At 47.2% G+C, this 21413-nt stretch overlaps 1 protein-coding gene across 1 annotated transcript in view; it reads right to left on the bottom strand.

Moving 5' to 3' along the window:
- The window catches only part of Efr3b (EFR3 homolog B), a 77214-nt gene that overhangs the window by 42610 nt on the left and 13191 nt on the right, over window positions 1-21413 (bottom strand). The window contains exon 2 of the mRNA XM_027933460.2: window positions 947-1023. Within this exon, the coding sequence (XP_027789261.1) occupies window positions 947-1023 (77 nt within the window). The remainder of the gene's footprint in view (window positions 1-946; window positions 1024-21413) is intronic.

Below are 21413 nucleotides of genomic sequence, written 5' to 3'. Positions count from 1 at the left end.
CGTGGCAGGGCTAGGGCAGAAGGGTTCAGGCCTGGAGGTAGATGTCATTCAACTGAATCAACATTCCCAGTGTCTATTGTGTGTCTGCCAGACAACAGGCCAGACATCGGGGACACAGAGACAATTGGGACACAGTTCCTGCCCTCCAGGTATTCACAAACTAGCCCCAGCTACATGTGCCAGCTACAAGCAAATAAGAATAGTGAATAACAAAAATATAAATGTGTGTGCATGTGTGTACATGTGTATGCACATATGTGCATGAATGTACACATGTGTGCATGGGTGAGTGTGAAAATGAATGACAAGGTCTCATTAAACGTGACTCAGGATTAAGATGTGCTAGGCCTCTACCACCAAGACATAACGAAGGCAGCTCTTTATTCTCACGGAATTCTCCAGAGGATGCTAGAAATGTGATCCTCCCACCACCCATCCAGAAAAGCCATTGATTCCCAAAGCAGCTCAAGTACATCAAATCCTGACATTTCTTAGACTACAGCCCATAATGCAGCCTGATGTATGGGGGCAGCTTAGAAGCCAAGAAGCAGGGTTTCCCGTGGGTGCACACTGACCCCTGGAAGATACCAGAGGGAGTGGGGCAGAGACATGGGCTCTCCAAAGTGCAAGATGAGGGGGGGGGGGTGTGCTCCTGCTAATCTGAGAAGAGATAATTCTCCCAGGAGGGCTAGCGCCTCCAGGGACAATCACTTAGACAGGAGTGAGAAGTGTCTCCGCACCAAAGGAACTTCAACTGCCTTCTTCTGCATGTCCTGACTTTGGAGCAATCCAATGTCCCATCCTTTCTGTCCCCGCAGCCTCCACCATTCCCTTCAGGGTGCTCAGGTTGTATGGGGGGGTCCAGTGGCCCGGGTCGGGGGGCACCGGTCCTCCTGGGCCTGCCTGGCTGGGGAGAGCTGCGGTGCCTGCTAGAGATGTGACCCACCTCGGGATCCTCAGGGAAGATGTTGTCAACCAGCCTTTTATACCTGGGGCGAAGGGCGCCACAGCAGCCGCACACACCTGGACAGGAAGGAGAAAAACCCATGAGTGAAGCCTCCTGGTCAGGCTGAGGAGTGGGCACCAGGCCAGGCCCCACAAGTCTTGTAAGGAACCGAATCCTGTCTGGAAGCAGAGGGCCTTGTCCGTCTACTTCCCCATCCCCACAGACCAGGACGTTGGCCACTCTGTGCCACGTCTTTCCTTGGGGTCAGGCAGGGTGGAACATGCAGGGGTGAAGCCAGGCCACAGAGGAGCACTTGGAGGGGTGAGGCCTGGAGAGGGTTGAGAGGTCCTTCCCCCAATGTCAACCACACACACACACACACACACACACACACACACACAAAGAGAGAGGGGGGGGGCACGTGTATTTCTAGGGATAGAAACTATACAACTGCCTCCTGCAGCCTCAGAGGTCTAACCAGGTGTCCTGGGAAGATGGACACAGCATGCAGGCCCCGCTGCCCCTCCCTGAGCCCTGCTGAGCTCCCAGCTGCCTCTTTGCCTCCCACCATCCTCTCCCCTGCCGCCATTTCCACTGCGGAAGGCCACGTGAAACTATGATAGATCAACATGGCCATTAATTATTAACGTTTGAAAATGCATCTTTGATGCAGTGTGACTGTGGCATTTGGGAACTACAGCATTCAAGACTAAGCTGGGTCCTAGGGGCCACCCAGTGCGTGGTTCTCAAATGCCAGTCCCCGGGAGGCTTCCATCAATCAGTGGCAAAATGAAACACTAAGAACAATGTGGCATGTTTTTGTGAAGCTAAATTTATTCCATTGAGAAGACGGAGATGACTTCCTTCTTGATGTTTGGCACCGGGAAGCGACGGTGTTAGGAAATCAAGGATAAAATGAACTTTGGCAAAGTTAGTCTGGGTCCCACGGCACGTTTAGTTAAAGAGGAAATCAGAACATCTGGGAATCATCGCTCTCCTCCAACCCTCTTCCCCAGGCAGGAACCTCTTCCGCACCAGCCCAGCTCCAACACCCTGCAGGAAGCAGAGGGGAGGGGGCTGCCAGGGAGGGGCCCCGAGGGCCTGGGAAAGTCCCGCACCCCCCAAGAAAAATCAGCACCCTTTCATTCCACCAATTAAAGATGAATTCCACTTGTACAAGTGTTCTACTTGACATGCAAATGTGCCCTGGGAAGATTAGACTGTGGGTCATTGAGAAAAGAATGAATTCCTTCAGTGGGAATTACTCCAGCCACACAAAGAGCCCTACACAGGCAGAGGCTTCCCAGTTCTGGTGGGGAGGGATGGGGCCACACTGCCAGGGGGAGGAAAGAGCCAGGATTTGGGTTCTAGGGTTGATCTGGGTATGAGGGAATGGGGGTGTCCTTGGAGAAGCCCAGAGGCACCCAGAGGTGGGGCATCAGGTGACCGACCTCTTGGCATTGGGTAACTGATTTGTGATCCCCGGCCCCCTGCCCACAGGGGAAGCTGTGTGGCTCTCAGTTTCCATCCAGGTTGGTCTGGTAGCTGACCTCCCTGAGTTTGCCTGGCATCTGTCTATACCATCCTGCCCCTGTCTGGGAGAAGGTTTTAGGGCTATGGCTGGTTGGCATCCAGCATCATTTCCCATGACAGGACAGCTCCTGTTCCACCTCTTGGGCCGTGGTGGCTGTGCCTGTCCTCTACTCAATAAGGCTCTCAGGATGCTTTATCCCGGATGCCCAGGTAGGACTCTCCTAACCTGTTTAATCCTGACGACACCATGGGGTGATACCATTTTTATCCCCACTTCACAGATGAGGAGACCGAGGTATTTAAAGGTTAAGTTACCTGACAGGGGCCACACAACTCAAACAAATGGCAGCCCAGGATTTGAAACCTAGAAGTCAAGCTTCAGAGGCTGTGTAACTAACCACTGTACCTGGGATGGATGGGCTACATTTTCTCAGAGCCAGGAAAACTCCAGGCACATATGCAAAGAGACGACCCCAGGGCAACGCACCTCAGACCTACCAGAGCCATAGAGACCGAGATGAGAGTCGATTCTCATTCAACAGCTCCATATATATACATAGGTTTCTGTGTGGGGGGGGGGGGGTTACATGAGCTAATGCACCCCATTGCTTCCTCTTTACTCCCAACTCCCTTGGGGAAAAAAACAAAACAAAAACAAAAAACAGACATGGAGGACCAGGCTGGGATCAGACTAAAGACAGCTTGAGCAGACTTAAGAATTTAGGTTTTGCCTAATTTCCCCCATAGATTTTATTGGTGTGTTATAGTCATACATAATGGTGGGGGGCTTGGTTTCCTTTGAATAGGGTCCTCTGAGAGCCTCCTGAGAAGTGGGTGACAGTGGCGATTCATCCAGAGGTGGCAGGGAAGATGAGACAGGTGGGTGCCAGGGAGGCGTGTGAGTGAATGGCCCGAGGCCAAGGCCAGGGGTGGGATGTTTGAGCCCAGAGATGACAGCAGGGCACGGGAGGGAGGGCAGGAGGGTGGGCAGGAGGGCGGAAGCAGCCAGACTGAGGGGTCCCAAGAGGAGCGAGGGGAAGAAGGCAGGTAAGCCGCCTGGGTTTTCCATGGGACGCCCAGGGAAGAGCAGGAAACAGGGGTGGCTGGGGGTGGGGGCGGCAAACATCTGGATGGGACCATCTAGCTGGCAGTCGGTGAGGAGAGCAAGGGCTCCTGAGAAAGACCAGGGCTGAAGGCCTGAAGGTCATGCTCTGGCTACGACCCACTGTGCTGTGGGAGAGGAGCCAACTGCAGAGGGACGCAGGGAGGCAGGAACTGTGTCATTTTCTGTAAAACATTCCGTATTTCTTTCCCTCGTTTCTCTTCTTCTTCTTTAAGCTTCTCTCAGCTGAGACATCTGGAGTCCGGCCAAAGAAAATAATCTCTAACAATAGAACCTTCAAGAAATTTGGGTGTCAGGGTGTTTACCCGAGAAAACCAGTATACAAGGGCTGGCAAACCAGCCCGCTCTGTTGGGCTCTGGAGTTTTGCTTGTTTGCTTGTTGTTTTCAATCCTTTATAAACACAGTTTTGAGAAAAAAACATAAGGTAGGGAGGCAAAATTAATAGCCTGGCTTAGGAGGAAAAAGTATAGAAAAAGTAACAGTTTTGTTGGCTTGAAGTAGTTCCCCATTGGATGAATTTGAAACTGGCTGTTGTGGGTGACTATAAAGGCAGACAGCAAAGTCCCAACTGGAGGAAAGAAACGCAAGAAAGACTCACTGGGGAAAACGAACCTAGAGCTGATACTTTACCATCCTATCTGCTCCACTTTAGGAGGAGAGAAATCACAGAGATAAAGACATTTTTTGGAATCTCAGCCAGAGGGCAGAAAGCCCTGTGCCACACAGCCTGCACCTCCTGGGTAGGTATCCAGAGCCCGCAGTGAAGGAGATAAAGTTCTCTCTCAGATAGGGCACGAGCTGGGGAGGGCTTTGGTCAGGTGCAAAAGTGCCCCACCTCTGGGAGCCAAGCAGCTCCAGAGGTGCTGGGAACCCACGAGTGTCCCTAGAAGGCTCCCAGCTCTAAGAAGGAAATCCAAAGTAGCCACTCTCTGGCTAGGGGAAAAAACAAGAATAGAACACATTAAAACAAAATTGAAAACAGTTCATTGTAATGAGTGTTTAAGTAATATGCTTTTATATATTTCTCTAATCTTGCTTCTGAGGGCAGTTATTCTTAGTGTTAGTACATAGTAGAAGGTAGAGTTTATCTCACAGCCACATCCCCTAGGGAACCATTTAATTCTGAGCCATTTTATTTGGAAGAGAGATACACTCTCTACCAGGGTCCTCTCTCACTCCCTGAGGATGATATCTGGCAGATCCAACCAAAGCCTAATTGACGAAGGATCCTCTTGGATCTGTTGTTTGTTTGTTTTTGAGTCAGGGTCCTGCTATGTTGCCCAGACTGGCCTCCAACTCCTGGGCTCAAGGGATCCTCCAGTCTCAGCCTCCCGAGTAGCTGGGACTACAGGCCATACCACTGCCCCTGGCTTTACATAATCTTAAGAAACAGTGATACGGGCAACTTCACTAGTGTGACGCTGCAGTGGTTACTGAAAAGCCGAGTTATTAACAGAATGTTCAATGACAAGATTTCAGGGGCTTCATCCAACTTTAAAATCCTATGACCTGTCCCAATCCCCTGCCCTCCTGCTCCTGTCCTGGGGCTCATTCTGCCCCTGACTCAGGGCCCATGCACCAAACATCCCCCTTCCAGAATGTTCTTCCCAGTGTCTTCAGGGCTCCCCTCTCATCTCCTGAGGGTCTCTGCCCACATGTCACCCCGCTGTGCAAAGCCACCCTGGCTACAATCCCCCTGTGATTCTCTGGGCCCAATTTATTCCTTTTCACCATCCGACTCCCATCTGCATCCACTCCGTGTCCCCCGGTGGAGGGATGCTCCTGTGTCTGGGCTGCAGCAGGGTCTAACCCCTGAGTGGAGGAGGGAGAAACTGCTTGTGTGCTTTTCGCCCAAGGAAGGATCAACCGTGATGAAGCCAAAGAGCATCGTGCACGTCCAGGTGGGGAAAGCGTGGAAAGGCGGTGGCTGTTCTCGGGTGTGCACATGACGGTGCTCCAGGAGGCTGTGGGGAGCGCTCCTGGACGTGGGGCCCATCTCTCCCCAGGGTCAGGGCTCTGAGGCCCACATGTTGCCTGTGGGCAGCCAGGGCTCGAGTCCTTCTGCCCCAGATCCCCGATGCCCCGATGCTCTTTGGAACTGCCCTTTCGTCCTGAGGAGGGGCAGAGGTCGAAATGCCCTTCTGTGACTCTGACACAGAGTCAGGGCGGGAAGCTGCCCTGTACGTCGGACTCTGCCTCGCACCTGTCCTGCCTCTGTGATCGACGGCCCGGACCCCGTGCACCGCGGCCCTGTCTCTTCTTGGAACTGCTCGCCTGATCCTGAGTCCTTGACTCATCTGTCCCTGTGGTCAGACCTGCCCACTCCCCCCAGCCCCAGGGTGAATGGAGGTTTGAAACAAAGACTCAAACACTAGACACAGTGAACTTGTCAAAACTTAACCCCCCCTGACCGGGCCTCCCAATACCAGCCCGGTGTCCTCTGCCAGGCCCACTGAGGTAGAGGTGGGTCCCTCTGGACTCCTTCCTCTCCTTCATCACTGCCTTGCATCTCCCCTGGGGCGGATCTGTAATATCTTTAAAAAGTCCCAGGCTTTACCACCTGCGCTGTGCTAAGCACTAGGCTAAGCACTTAACCAATATTTCATATAATACTTGTCACAACCCCAGAAGGTAAGTTCTATATTCTCATTTCACAGATAAAGAGGCAGGATCAGAGAGGTTAAGGGCCCTGTCCAAGGTCACACTGCATGTACCTCTCTGCCATGAGGGTCCCTTAATTCTCCCATTACTCCACCCCACCCGGGACATCCCCGCAACTTCTCAAGTTCAGTCTTTGCCACCGTCACTGTTGGACACCTCCTTGGCATCTGATACTAGTCCTAAACCTGGCCATCTTGCTTCAGTTCATTCTCTATGTAGCTTTGAGGCAAATCTTTGATTTCGTTTTCTTCACAGTCAAGCAGTTAGTGTGGATCCCTCCTACATTAAAATGTCAACACTGCCACTTAGTCTTTAACAAGGGACGCCCACTAAGGGCCGGGAGTCACTCCACCCTGAAGCTCTTTCTCCTCTTGCCCAATCTCTGCCTCCTGGACAGTGATGTCCAGTAGTCAGGGGCCACCATGGAGACCAGAGGGAGGGAGGCCGGGGGGTCCGAAGAGAGGCAGCCTGGGGGGGGAGTGCAGCGTGGGAGCCCCATGGCTGTGGACGAGGGTGCTCGGGGACAGGGCCTGGCACACACTGGAGCACAGTGAGAGCCCAGGTCTGGCTGGGTCCTGACACCTGCTGCGACGCCCTGGGAACCCCATCCACAGCAGGCTCCCCCAGGGCCACTGCGTCCCTCCACCAGCTCACACCCCACGTCCTCGGCCACACCACCTTGTTCGATCCTCTACTGCTGCTGTGCAGGCTGAGTTATGTGAGTGACGCCTTTTTTCTCCCCCTCCCCCAGGTAAACTGTTCACTGCTCAGGTCTCGTGTTCTTCCGACCCGGCACAGTATCCCGAGCCAGCAGGGCTGTGGAAAGCAGGAGGATGGCCATTCCACCTGCCTTTGATCAGCGTGAGACCCGGGGAAGTCACCCCCTCCCCGGCCCTCGGCTTCCTCTTTATAAACATCAACTCCATTATCCCCATTCACCAAGAGAAATGCCTTTTTGCTCAAAATAGTTCATATTTATTTTCTTATCTTTACAGTCTCCTTGTGAAGACAAGGGCTGCACTTGGTCTGTCTACAAAGCAAAGGGAATTCTTTCAAACAATTTGCCATAAAATTGAACCCAGGGCTAACGGCACAGGCACCCCTTTCAAATGAATTGGAGGAAATGAAACAAAAGTTCAGAGAGAAAGGTGTGTCCCCCCCATCCAGTGCTTCCCAGGGGGGGCAGGCCTTGTGCGCAACTGACATTAATTAAACTCCAGCAGTTTGCACTGAAGTTGCTGAGTGGTGGGGGGATGGGGGGAGGAGGAAGCTAAACATGAAGATTCTGCCACCAAGGAACTTCCTCTCAAGTTGGGGACATGGGATTCACAATTTAAATTTGATGATGAGTCTAGAAATCCCTGAGTCGGATAGAAAGGCTTCCTGGAAGAGGTGAGACCTGCCTGGATCCTTAGGGGTGGAGGTAAGTCCGGGGAGCCCATGGAATGAAAGTGCAGCCTGTCAAGGCAGGAATGTGTAAGAGAACCCAAGACCTCTTCTGTTTCTCTCCTTTTCTTCGCTTCCATTTTTAAAAGGAATTCATGCTCATGGGGACAAGTTTATAAACTAGGGGTAAAAAACGGATATAAACATCACTATAATCCCAGTATTCAGAGATAACTATTAACATTATAATGTGTTCTATGGATTTTGTTTCTGTGTTCGTGCATATTTCTAAAAAATATTTACCTTCTCACTAGATATATTTCAAAATTCTTTTTTTTTTTCCTTTTGTGGAGGTAGGATTTGAACCCAGGACCTTAGTACATGCTAGGCAAGTGTTAGCAAATCCAAGTGCTGGGCCACTCTCCCAGCTCTCTTCAAAACCTTGTCTTAATGGTTATTTCATCTTTTGAGCTGACCCCAATTTATTTAATTATTCTTTGTTGTTTCCAATTTGTCATTATTCAGAGGAAATCATTTGCCCTTGGTAATTAAAGCCCAGAATCCCACCAGAGCCTGGTTTTGTTGTATTGGTGATGAGGAAATCATATGGCGCTGCGTGTCTGCAAGACTGGAGCGCAACAGAGGGGAACATCTGCAGAGACCAGGACCTGTGTCTTGCCCAGGGAAGGTTCTGGATTGAAGAGACCAAGAGGAAGTACTGGTGAAAATGAAATTGGGGGAGGAGGCAGGGACTGGGGTTGCAGACAGATCTTACTGGAAGCAGCTGAATTCTCCCTGGGGAGGCAGACAAACCAGCAGCTGGCAGGAGCCTGACCTTTCGGCACTCCGCAGCTTCCAAGACGCTCACCGCTTTCCGGCCAATCTCAGTTAATCTGATTGCCACCTTAATTGAGGATGGGAATTTAAAAAGAAAGAAACGTGTCCGATTGATTTAGTGCCAGGCCTTCAGTTCTTTACTAACTGTAAGCTTCCTTAGGCTTTAGGATCACTTTTCAAGTGAATAATAGATAAAAATAAACAGAATCTTTTCCCATTCACTGTCCCTTGGGACCACTAACAGTAGGAAACATTTATCTCGACCATGTTCAAGTGCCAGGCTTCCTGGCTTCAAACCCAGCCCCCACTGTCCACGCTGAGCAAACCAAGGCAAGTCATGTGCCTTGGCCTCCTTATCTGCAAAATGGGAGAAGGGGAATGACCTCAGGGGGTTGTGGCAGAGACTGGGAAATGTAACACAAAGTTCTTAGAACTGTCCCTGGACACGACAAGTACTCAATGACTGCTAGCTTGCTTCATCATCACCACCACCACCACCACCACCACCACCAGGGTAATTAGTTATTAGTAAGATTTCTTTCCCAATCCAGGAGAAACAAGGCAGGGTAGAATACAATGGAATAACAAAGCCACAAGGGCCCCTGCAGTCTTTCATCTGTGCTTGAAGTGTGGGGCACAAACAGTTGTTAAGAAATCCAAGTCCAAATACAAATAGCCACACCATTGCCTCTTAGAGGGGCAAGGACAAAGAGTGGGGAAAGGGTGTCACCGTGACCAGCAGCAGCAGCAGACCCCCAGCCCGTCTGTGCCAGGCACTATGCATTCTTTTGTTAATCTTTAGAGAAAGTCTCTGAGGTTGATCAAATTATCCTTCTTTTACAGATGGCACCAAACCTAGGCTCTTCTCCATTATGTGGACTTGTAGAAGTTACAGAACTGAGGTCTCTGCTTGCAAACTCCTCATATTGTTGTTAGATAAAAATGGAAAAGAAAATATATTCAACAGGAATGTAGAACATATCATCAGGATCCTACACACGCACAGAGCAGGGTTGCTGAGGAAACTAGAGATGGGATGGGAAAGTGTCAGAGGAGACTGATTTTGAACATTATTAAAATAGAAGAATTCCATTGTATTGTGAGGAAAAGGTGACTTTCCATAGAGGATTTCCATGGAGAGGGGAGAAGAAAAAAGCATTTCCTGAATGCATATTATTGTATGGGCCTAACTGGAACACTTTACATAAATCCCACAAGATTAGTATTGTTACTATTCAGATGAGAAAAACAAAGCTCAGAGAGGTTAATTAATTGGCCCAGCCAACGTCATGCAGGGATCAAGGAACACAGCCAGGAAGGCCCTCTGACCTCAGAGCACTGGTACCTGCACAGATCTGAAGTGAGAGTAAATATCAGACAGGAGTGTGAAGAAAATATGCTTCCTGGATGGACTTCCAGGATGGATTACGTTTTTGTTTGTTTCTAAAGTCATCTATGGTGAAATTTGAACCAGTTCTGTGGATCCTCCCAATGTCAAGTTCCTTGTATAGACATTGAATCACAGCTAAGTGAGATGTTAGCATTGGGAGGCTGGGTGAAGGGACTTAAACCTCCCTGTGCATTTCTTTGCAACAATGTAGAAATCCATATTTCAAAATAAAAAAAAATTAAAAAGTTGCTTATAATGCAGGCAACTATGCTTCCTTTGAGTAGAAGTGAGAGCTGGCGGAGGGCCTAGACTCAGCCTGATCTGCTCAGGGGATCAAGGGTAAAACTTGTCCTGCCAGGGCCTCCCCACTGCCTGTGAGTGGCCAACCAACCTGCACTAGAGTGGCCATAACTGGAGAGAGGAAGATTGGTCAATGCATATATTGAGCACATTGTGGGTCCCCATGGTGCCAAGGGCTACCTCGGGAAATGAAACTTTATAAGACCCAGGTCAGGTGTCGGGGGACTCTTAATAGTCAAGCTGGAGAGAAAAGGCACAATCAGCTAAATAAAATTAGGTGTCCTGGGTAATCCAGACTTCTCACAGAAAGTCTCGTGTGTTAGCATGCATGCTCCTCAGGCTGGGTTGTCAAGGCAGACCCTGCAGGGGAGAAGGACTGGACACAAAGCCTTGAAGTATGTAGGCCTTCATACCTCTGTGCCAAGGGTGCACAAGGCACTGGCTTTGGAATCTAAGTTTGCCTGGGAGTTCTTGCAGGTTCCTGGACCCTAGGTCTCAATGTGGGGTGGGCATTCAATAAAATGGTTGAACAGCTTACATAATACCCACAAAAGACAATTTCTAAAGAATGATTCTCAATCATGACACTCCATATAGAAATTATACCATAATGTAGATACAGCTTTGCATTTTATAGCACAGCAAAAAGGTGCTAGGATTCTACAAAACTGGGACTATGAGCTATTCGACCTTGGGCAGGTCATCTGAGCCCTCAGTTGGATTACTTGTCTGCAAGAGGTAAGCAAAGTACTTCTTGTAATTTGGTCCAAAATTATTAGATGGAAAATTTTGGAAGTAAAAAATTCATAAATTTCAGAGTGTGTGTTGAGTAGCATGATGAAATCTCACAAAGTCTTCATGAGCTGGTATAGAGTAGGTGCTATAAATATGGGCTCTCTGGCCCCCTTCATCCTATTTCATATGCATTTTCCTGTTGTCAAACTGTCATCATAATTACAATTTTGAATATGTGCTTAAAATAGCAGTGGTGCACACCCAGCTACTTTGGAGGCTGAGGCAGGAGGTCACAAGTTCAAGACAACATAGAGACTGTCTCAAAATAAAAAAATATTTTAAAAGGATAAGGAATATAACTCAGTGGTAGAAAAAGAAAGAAAGAGCAATGAGAGGATCCACAATAATTACTGAACCTTTTCAATATTATTTGACATTTATCTTATTTATACTTTCATGCTATTAAACTTAATGCTAGAAAAAAAATGTGTGTGCATTATAGTTTTTTTTTTTTTTTTTCATTTTCTGAATTAGTCCCTTAATCCTAAGGGATTTCCAGAAATTGAGTCAAAAGGTATGAATGTTCACAAGACTGAAGCATTTGAATTCTCTCTTCAGGGACAGGACAGGATGAGTGTGGCTGGAGAGAAGGCTTCAGGCAGCAGTCTTGTGCATCTTAGGCTCTAAGAGCCCTGACAGTCCAGGTAAGGAACTCAGCCTTTATTCTAAAGGTGAGGGGAGGTCCTGAGGATTTTAAATTTTATTTATGCATTTGTTGCTGTTCTGGGGATTGAACCCAGGGTCTTGTACATGTTAGATAACTGCTCTTTATCACTGAGCTACATCCCTAGACCTACTGGAAGGATTTTTTGAGCTGTAAGAGGATGAGAGCATCATATTCAGAAGAGTAATCTGGCTGGTTGAATTTGAGTTTAGAGAGAACAGAAGGGAGACCATCATGCGAAGGATCAGAAGCCAGAGAATAAGAAAACAAGGGCCAGAGCCAGGGTGGAGGCAAAGATAGCAAGAAAGAAAAGGCCAAAACTGAAGCAGAACCTCCTCTGGCCACAGCCGACAGCACAGAGCAGGAGGCGTCCAAAGCTTGGAACTGGTGACCAAACGGGAATCCCTCCCCCACTCCCAAGGGTGCTTCAGGAGCCACAGTGGTCTGAAAGGTGGATTAGAACTCATTTCGCCACTGAGAAGTGACACTAGCAATACTCTCACCAGAGTGACATGAGAAGAGTCCCGAGAAACAAGGCGGTGGGCCAGAGTGTGGAGACTGCCCAGACCAATGTGCTGAAAAGCTGATTCAAAATCTGAAGGGAAAACAATGAGAGGAGGCTCCCAGGAGTGACACCCTGTTTTGTAGGTATTCACTAATCACAGGACACACTTTCACCATGAGGTCTGTAAGCAAAGGCACTCTGGGTGAAACCCCCCAACTAGCTGAAATGTATGTGAATACACCATTTTAGGTACAAACATCACTGGCATTATTGTGAAAGCTACACAACATGGAAAAATTCCCAGGGTGGAATGTTTAATGGGAAAGGTATAGCATCCCCTTATCCACAGTTTTGTTTTTTATGGTTTCAGTTACCTAATGTCAATTTTGGTCCAAAATTATTGGATGGAAAATTCCAGAAATTAAAAAAAAAAACTCACAAATTTCAGATTTCATGCTATTCTGAGTAGTGTGATGAAATCTCATGAGGTCCTGTTCCATCCTGCCTGGGTGGTGAATCACCCCTGTGTCCGACATAACTATGTTATATATGTTCCCTGCTAAGATGTTATTAGGTAGACATCTTGAGTATCAGATGGACTTTTGCTTGTGTTCAAGTAACCCTTATTTAATAACGGACCCATAGTGCAAGAGGAGTGATGTGGGTCATTCTATTGTGTTATTTATTATTATTATAATTTATATATTGCTCTATTTCATTATTATTGTCATTAATCTCTTGCTGTGCCTAATTCATAAATTTTATCATGAGTAGCACGTATAGGAGAAAAACAGCCTACATAGGATTCGGTATGCTGTGTGATTTCGGGCATCCACTGGTGGTCTTAGAATGCATACCCTTCATATAAGGTGAAAGGAATTGATTATTGTACACTAAACTATACCCACAGTGGGACCAACACTGTGAAAATTAGATTAAATGAGGACAGAGGATGCTCAGAAAAGAAAGCAGCCTGGTTTGCTGGAGTAGCAAACCACAGTGAAGTTTCTCCTTTGTTTTCATTTTCATTAATGCTGTGTAGAGATTTGCAATTCCACCCCAATTTTGTGTGTGCCCCTTCCTGGCCTGTTTATATGCCTGATTAGCAGGGTCCACTCCTGAGAGCCCTCTCTCCCCTTACCTGTTCACACTTGCACTCCTTCCCTCAGTTCTGTTGGACAACAGCCTGTTCCTGTGGAATGGTCCACTCCTGGCTGCTGGAGGGACATTTCTAATTGAAAGGACGCCAGCTGCTCTTCATTACTTTCCTCCTCCATTTATTTATTTATTTATATTCAACTCAGGCATCACCGACTCCTCCAGTATTGAATTTTGAAGTCATTATAAGCCCTCAACAGACATCTTGGCTATCAGATGGACTGTTACTTGTGTTCAAGTAACCCTTATTTAATAATGGACCCAACATGCAAGAGGAGTCATGTGGACTCTGTAAAGTATAGAATCCTTTTAATAATCTTTATTTCAGCATGTTTTGAAATCAGGAGGAAGAATACGTTGGGTAAGCTATACCACGATCACCAGAAGTCGGCAGTGGCTTCTTGGTTGGGTTTAATTTGCACTGGATTTCCGGTCAAGATCTGCACCCTCTCTGCTACATGTAGAAAGTGACTCCACAAAACATACGGTGGATCTTTGTTTTATTCACTGCCAACACCTAGTATCCAAATAGAAGCGAATACATGGGCCTTTAACCCCAGCGATCTTATACTTTTTCCCAAGATGAGTGCGATGAGGGGGGCTTGAGCAATCTGACTCAGAAACAAGGCCCCGAGCATTCTGGATTTTCCTCAAGTCTGCACTGAACTCAGCAGATGAACACTGTCTGTGTCTGTCATCTTCAAATTGTTATTAATGTCTCAGGATTTTCAAAGTTCATCGCAGCCTGTTTGATAAAATCTAGGTTTCAGCCTCTCAGCCTGGGGAGTGAAAACAGAGATCAGAGTAGGGCACGGCTGTCAGCTTCCTATAAAAAACAAATAACGGCTCACAGCAGAGTCTCAGATACAGGGCCAGCCCCACACCTCGGCCCTGACCCTGCACAGCCAGGTCAGGAGAATCGGGTGGGGAAACCACAGGCAAAATATGGAAACGTTTCTTCCCCTTAGCTCAAAAATTCCAGGTTTCAGTGTCTGCACCTGCTCTTATGCACAGGGAAGCGGGTCAGAGATGGCTCTGGTGGTTGTGTTTAGAAAAAGCCTAATGCGCTTCACTGGAGGCCTGGCTGAATAAACACCGGGGACTTCCATGCTGTGGACACTATGCGGCAGCTGAAAGGAATGATGCAGAGCTATGAGCGCCACCCGAGACAGCTCTCCACGCACAATGGTAATGAAAAAGGAAGATGTAGAGTGTGTGTGGTGGGACAGCATGTGTGCGGCAAGCTTGATGGATGTGGAAATATGTGTGTAACATACGCTGCGAATGCACAAAGACTGACCGGCCAGGGTCCCTAGCACAGTGTTAATGCTGGTTACTGGCTGGAGCTGGGGGACCTGGGAGGAGTGGGAGGAGGTGATGACGGTCCTGGGCTGCACCATCCAATACGGTAGCTGAAGTTGCCTGTGGCTATAATAAAATTTAAAATCCAGCTGCTCCACACACAGGTAGCATTTTATGTGTTCAATAGCAAAACATGGGAAAGGCTGGTGACTGACTGGGCACTGAGTTATAGTTAGACAAGAGTAAGAAGTTCTGGTGTGGTATGGCCTGGTAGGGTGACTGTAAGTAACAACCATGTACTGTATATGTCAAAAAGCTAGGAGAAAGAATCTTGAATGCTTACTCCATAAAGAAATGATAAATGTGTGAGGAGATAGATATGTGACATGTTTAACCTGATCTAAACGTTACATACTGTATACATGTATCAAAACATCGCAGGATACCCTATGAGAAGATGCAATTTTTTTTTTTTTTTTTTTGGTACCAGGGATTGAACTCAGGGGCACTCAACCACTGAGCCACATCCCCAGCCCTATTTTGTATTTTATTTAGAGACAGGGTCTCACTGAGTTGCTTAGTGCCTCGCTTTTGCTGAGACTGGCTTTGAACTCGCGATACTCCTGCCTCAGCCTCCTGAGCCGCTGGGATTACAGGCATGCACCACTACACCTGGCTGCAGTTTTTGTTTTTAATGTATCAGTTAAAAATAAATTTAATATTAAAGTTCCGAACTTCAAAAAATAAGAATAAAAAACAAACAGCAAAGATAACATAAGCTTTACTGCAGAAAGTTCTGACTTAGGGCTTTCATTTTTTTTTTTTTGAGAATTTCTAATATTTATTTTTTAGTTTTCAGCGGACACAATATCTTTGTTTTTTGTATGTGGTGCTGAGGATCGAACCCGGGCCGCACGCATGCCAGGTGAGCCACATCCCCAGCCCAGGGCTTTCATTTTTAATTGAATTTTCTTCTTCAACAGAAATACTTTACATCTTACTCATTTAATTAAAAATAAATATAATTTTTAATGTCCCCCCCAATTTTCTCTTCAGGATTAAACTCACAAAATCTAATAATTTTCTGTTCCAGATTTGGAATCCTAGAGTTACACACACACATATGCGCGCGTATACACACACGCGCGCGCGCATACACACACACACACACACACAGAGTTTTCTGTATTTGCTCAGCTCTTTTCTGTATTTGCTCAGCTCTGTTTTTTGCTGAGATTTTGATGCAAAGGAGCTGATTCAGACCAGAAGTCATTTTGTCTGTTCCTTCGTGCGCACGTGCAGCACAAAGGCATCGAGGACATATCACACTGTGGAAGGCGAAAGAAACAGAATGCACAAGTCCCATGCCCTTGGAGTGAGGGCACAAGCACAAGCAGCCGTAACAAAAAGAAGGACAAGGGCCACCTGAGTCATTCAAGTCAGCACGCGGAGACTTCAGGGGGTGGAGATGTTGAAGTTTAGATGGTTGAATGTTCCCTGTGGAGAAGGGTGTCAACAGCATGGGGGCCGAGATGGGAAAGGCAGGCATTCCAGGCCATGGGAACAGTATCAGCAAAGGCACGGAGGAGCCTTTGCTTCCTGAGAGAAGTCAGTCCATCTTCTGGAGCAGCGTCAGGGATGCTGGAAGCATTAGGGAAGGGATCTCACGTGAAAGGCCTGCTGCTCCAGACGATGGACTGGGGTTGTGGCTCAGTGGTAGAGCACTCGACTGGCATGTGTGAGGCGCTGGGTTCGATCCTCGGCACCACATAGAAATAAATAAATGTACGGTGTCCATCAACAACTAATAAATAAATATGTAAAGACCAGGCCAAGAGGGGAGAGCTGTCATTGTTACTCAATAGCAGCCCCCATCACCTTGTCCTGAGCCACTTCCAGCAGCTCAGTGGATGCTGAATGCTGGGCTCTCCCAAGAGGCCACGATGAATGTGACTGTGCTAGAAAAGGAGCAAGACAAGGCCCTGAACTAGCAGTGTCCCGTAGGAGGTTTGACAAACGAGTCACAAGTCACACTGGGTTAGGGTGTGGCACGGGTGCCAGGGACACAGTGAGTCTCTCCAGTGAAGCACTAGGTAAAAAAGACAGAGAGGAAGCAGAGGTGTCTGACTGGTGTCCGCTTGTCCCAGCCAGGTGATGGGTGTAGAAGACCGAGGATAAGAGGGCTACACACAGGCCACTTAAGAGAGTTGGCAGATGAGCAAGAATGGAGGGGCTTTAGGGGAGACATTTAGAGCCAGATAATGGCAGAGGGCTACAGATGGAGCCTCATGACCTTGGCCTGGTCACACTGGGTTAGTGTGTGACATGGCTGGGCCAGCCAAGGAGCAGAGGAACATGGTCACAGGGGGGCACCACATTTGGGCAGCCGGAGGGGAAGTGAGTTTCAAGAAGGAAAAATGGCCGAGAGAGGAAGAAACAGTGAGAATGGGGAAGGAGGCGAAGGCACATCCCGATGACAACCCTGCACAGCCTGGGACAGATGTGTGGCTCAGGCCTTCCTCCCTTGCCGGCTGTGCCTGAGGAGGCTACAGATGCCGCCAACAGCGCACAGGCCCTTTGAGGGCCTGTCTGCACTGGGTCAGAGGTGAACTGCTGAGGTGGTCCTGACACCCCCCTGATTCAAATTATGCTTTAGGACCCTAAATATGTTTTGTAGCTTTAATGGTGAGATCACTGTCAGAGCATGGTGGGTATTTGATTGGTACAGTGTTCTCACTTTATAGCATTGTTTATCAGTATAAATCAGTATATTGGTTACATTTAGGGAAGGAAATGCTTTGTGGATCTTTTAAACCCCTGGAATGCCCATAAATGAGGCTAAAGGGGGAAAGGAAGTTACCCTTGCTTGTGTGTAAGGTGATCTGAGCATCTCGTGGGGATTCATTCATCGAGTATCTACTTCTTGGCACCTTGCAGCAAGTTTTTTCCCCCCTAGTGTATGTGAACTATGGGGGATAAAAAGGATCCCAACCAATAGGTCCCACTCTCAAAGGGCTTGCAGCACAGACAGCCTATCACATGAAAGCAAAAGAAATATAGCATTAAAAAAAATTCACTGGTGATTTGGCTTAAGTTTGGAGCTAAGAATCAGGATTTGGGATGTACAACACATGTATGCTTTCCTCTTTCCCCAAATATACCCAGTTTCCTATTGTGGTCACCAGCCAGCCTATAAAAAGAAGGGTTACTCACCTCCAGCTTTCCAAATGAACACACAGTATCAAATATAGAAACCAGAGGAAGCTTCATTGTTACCGTGCCAAATTGATTGAGAGCAAGTGCGAGTGCTTTAAATACACAGACGAACTAACAGAATTTAAGAAGCAGACTCTTAAAGGCTAAGAACCCAAGATCAATCATTCAGATGCCCAAAGATATCATCGGAGAGTGCTGCAGCACACGTGGGGTGCCAGAACACAAAACAGGCTCTGTGCTCAGGGCCACTAAAATCTAAAGCCAGGGCAGGCTGGTCACAGGGTGCCAATGGGAAATTTCAGAAAGGATGCTTTTGAAATGCAAAACAGAATTAGGAGCAAGCACCAGAATTCTGCAAAAATGCAAAACAAGTACTAGGTTGAGCCCTACTAAAAATGCCAACTAAGCAGCAGTCCAAGCGGAGCCAAGACCCATTTTTAATGAAGCAGCTCTAGTGCGCATGGACATTCTGGTATACCTGAATGAGGAAGAAAGTCCTTCCACAGCTGCGCAAGCAGGGAAAGGCAGAGAAAGGCGGAGCGGAAAGCAGCTGGTAGAAAGCTCTAAATGAGGAGAGGCAGGTCCTTCCTCCAACACAGTCCTTCTGGCCTCGGGGGAGGGGGCTCTGTTACTGCCACATTGTCATCAGAAAGGACTGGTTGGTGGCAAAGCACGTAATACAGCCTCTCCTATCACCAGGGCCATAAGCTACCTCTCATCACAGCTCACGATGTGTCAGGAACTATCGGGAGGCTTGAGTGCCTTTTAAAAAATTTAATCCTCCACATGACATTAAGGTGGAGTCTGTTGTCCCCGTTTTATGGATGAGGAAAATGAGGCATAAGCCAGTTAAGTAATGCTTCCAAAGTCACATAACTGGTGTATGGGGTAGCTGGATTCAAACCCCAGCCTGCCTGACTCCAGGGTCTCACTTATCATCCTTGGCCTGCAAAAGAGACACTGAGACACATTCATTTCAACGTGTCATTAGAGAAAAGAATCATTTTTTGAGCCAGGGAGATATAGGTCTTTGTGCAGAGATGTCACCAGCCAGCAGATGAGAAGCAGGTGACTGATTAGGCCACTAACTGCTATGCATTCTTAGGAGAATGCCATTACTGTGAGGCCACGGAAGTCCCGAGGAGGAAATGGAAAAATCAATCCTCTGCACAGCTTGCGTTGGTGCTGCACCAGTGCAGGAGGCCTGGTAGAGCTGGGCTTTGTTTTCTCATTTCGGGTCCCCAGGGAGTCAGTGATGTCAATGGCAGTGCTCAAAAGGCAGGTCTTACACCCAGATGGCTCTGTTTACGGGCTCTCTGCCCAGTGCCTTGCCGGCACCATGGGCCTCCCAGCTGCCAGCAGGCTGGCCTTCTCTGGTCAGCTTCTTCTGCTTTCTGCTCAGCATGAAAGTTGTCTTGCAGCACCGGGTTCTGCCCAGCAGCTCTCAATGAGCCCTTTCAGCTGGGTGCTGGGGACCGTCTTGGGCTGTGGTAGGAGCCCTGGTGCGGGCTGGCACAGGCCCTTGGCCGTCTCCTAGCACACCCACTGCCAGAGCTACAAACAGCCCTGTGATTGTTTGCCCGCATATTTTCTTTTTCTCCTGGGCTTCCTACTGTTTTATTGTGATCTAATTAACATTCCCTAAGACACATAGATTTTAAGAGTTCAGCACCTTGAGTTTTGACAACTACTCTTAGATTTGTGTAACCACCAAACAAGAGCTAGAATGTTTCCAGTTCCCTCAAAAAGTTCCCCTTTCCAGGCAATCCCCCCACCCAACCATCAATTCCTATCAATTAAGTTTGTTTTTGCATGTCTCCTTGCATAACCATTTCTAAAACACAATTAGAAGATTCCAGATAACTACCCACAAAGTCGTTAGTGATGAAAAATACTTTTAGTTATATTTATGTTCCACTATTAAAGTGCTCATTATACAAACTATGGAAAACACAAAATATTTCTGGAAAAGAAAATTAAAAATCATCTGTGATCCTCTTATCCAGAAATATCACTGTTCCAGTCCTAGAGTTTCTCCCAGGGCTGGGAAACACCACTGACTGCAGGCTGGCGCGGGGGTGTGGCATTAGCTTTTTCTTTCTTTCTTTTTTTAAAAAAATTAATTAGTTTATTTTTGCATTACAATTCTTAATACACCATTATATCATAATTTATCATATCTCTGATTATATATAAGTTATGTTGACATCAAATTTTTCCTTTTTTAAATAAGTAAAGCTTGCTGCTCACTTTAGAGTAGGCCATCTAGAGATGCTCATGCAAGGCAGCTCAATCAAGAATCAGCCTGCGGGCTGGGGATGTGGCTCAAGCGATAGCGTGCTCGCCTGGCATGCGTGCGGCCCGGGTTCGACCCTCAGCACCACATACAAACAAAGATGTTGTGTCCGCTGAAAACTAAAGCATAAATATTAAAATTTCTCTCTCTCTCTTTAACAAAAAAGAAATTTCCGTACAATTCATTAAAAAAAAAAAAAGAATCAGCCTGTAATTCAGGAACCCCATGCTTGTGACTCAGTTGGAGCTGAGATCTGAATTCACATTTATTTTCTTCTTCTCCTTTTTTTCCCCCCCCTAAGACTTAGCTGACCTCAAACTTGCAATCCCCCTGCCTCAGCCTCCTGAGTTGTTGGAATTACATGCATGTATCACTAAGCCCAGCAACATTTATTTTCTTCTGTGGAACCCATCTGGTTCTCCATTGACAGTCACATGGCATCTGCTTCTCTGCTCAGAAGGACAATGGCTAGCTCCTTGAGATTTCCTCCCCAAGTGACAGTGCCTTTGCTGTAACTCAGCGGATTCCTAATACATACTACAGACCCAACAATTGTCCCTTCAACCACTTTCACAAAACATAGTACCAGACATGCCCTTAATCTTAATTATGTAAACTTTCTTTTTTTTTAAATTTTTTTTTTTTTGAACTGGGATTGAACCCAGGGCTCCATGCATGTGAGGCAAGGGCTTTACCACTGAGCTACATCCCAGCTCCTGTAAACTTTCTTTTAAAAAATGGCATTAGCCAGGTGTAGTGGTGCATGACTGTAATCGCAGCCACTTGGGAGGCTGAGGCAGGTGGTTTGTAAGTTTGAGGTCAATCTCAGCAAATTAGTGAGACCCTCAGCAAATCAGTGAGAACCTGTCTCAATAGTAATAATAATAATAATAATAAATGTCTGGGGATGTGGCTCAGTGGCTAAGCATCCCTGGGTTCAATTCCTAGTTAAAAAAAAAATGCTTTAATGACATTCTCAATTTGAGTTGGAGGAGTTTTCCAGAAAGAAAGTGATGATGTCAGTTTGAGTCTCCATTTACTAAGCAATAGGTGACTAATGCTGTCATCATTATGATCTATGTGATTGGCAAAGGGTATGATTAGCTCTGTATTGGTGCATGTGTGTGTGTGGTGTCTGTGTGTGTGTGTGTGTGTGTGTGTGAGAGAGAGAGAGAGAGAGAGAGAGAGAGGGAAAATTTAAAACACTTTTTGGTATAATTCACATAACATAAAGTTTACCATTCTAATCATTTTGAAGAGCCCTCCTCTGCGGTGTTCATGGCCCGAGCTACCTCCACAC

Source organism: Marmota flaviventris, chromosome 14 (assembly GCF_047511675.1).
Source record: "Marmota flaviventris isolate mMarFla1 chromosome 14, mMarFla1.hap1, whole genome shotgun sequence".
In the NCBI taxonomy this organism is placed as follows: Eukaryota; Metazoa; Chordata; class Mammalia; order Rodentia; family Sciuridae; genus Marmota; species Marmota flaviventris.
This window is presented reverse-complemented; position numbering and strand designations above follow the sequence as displayed.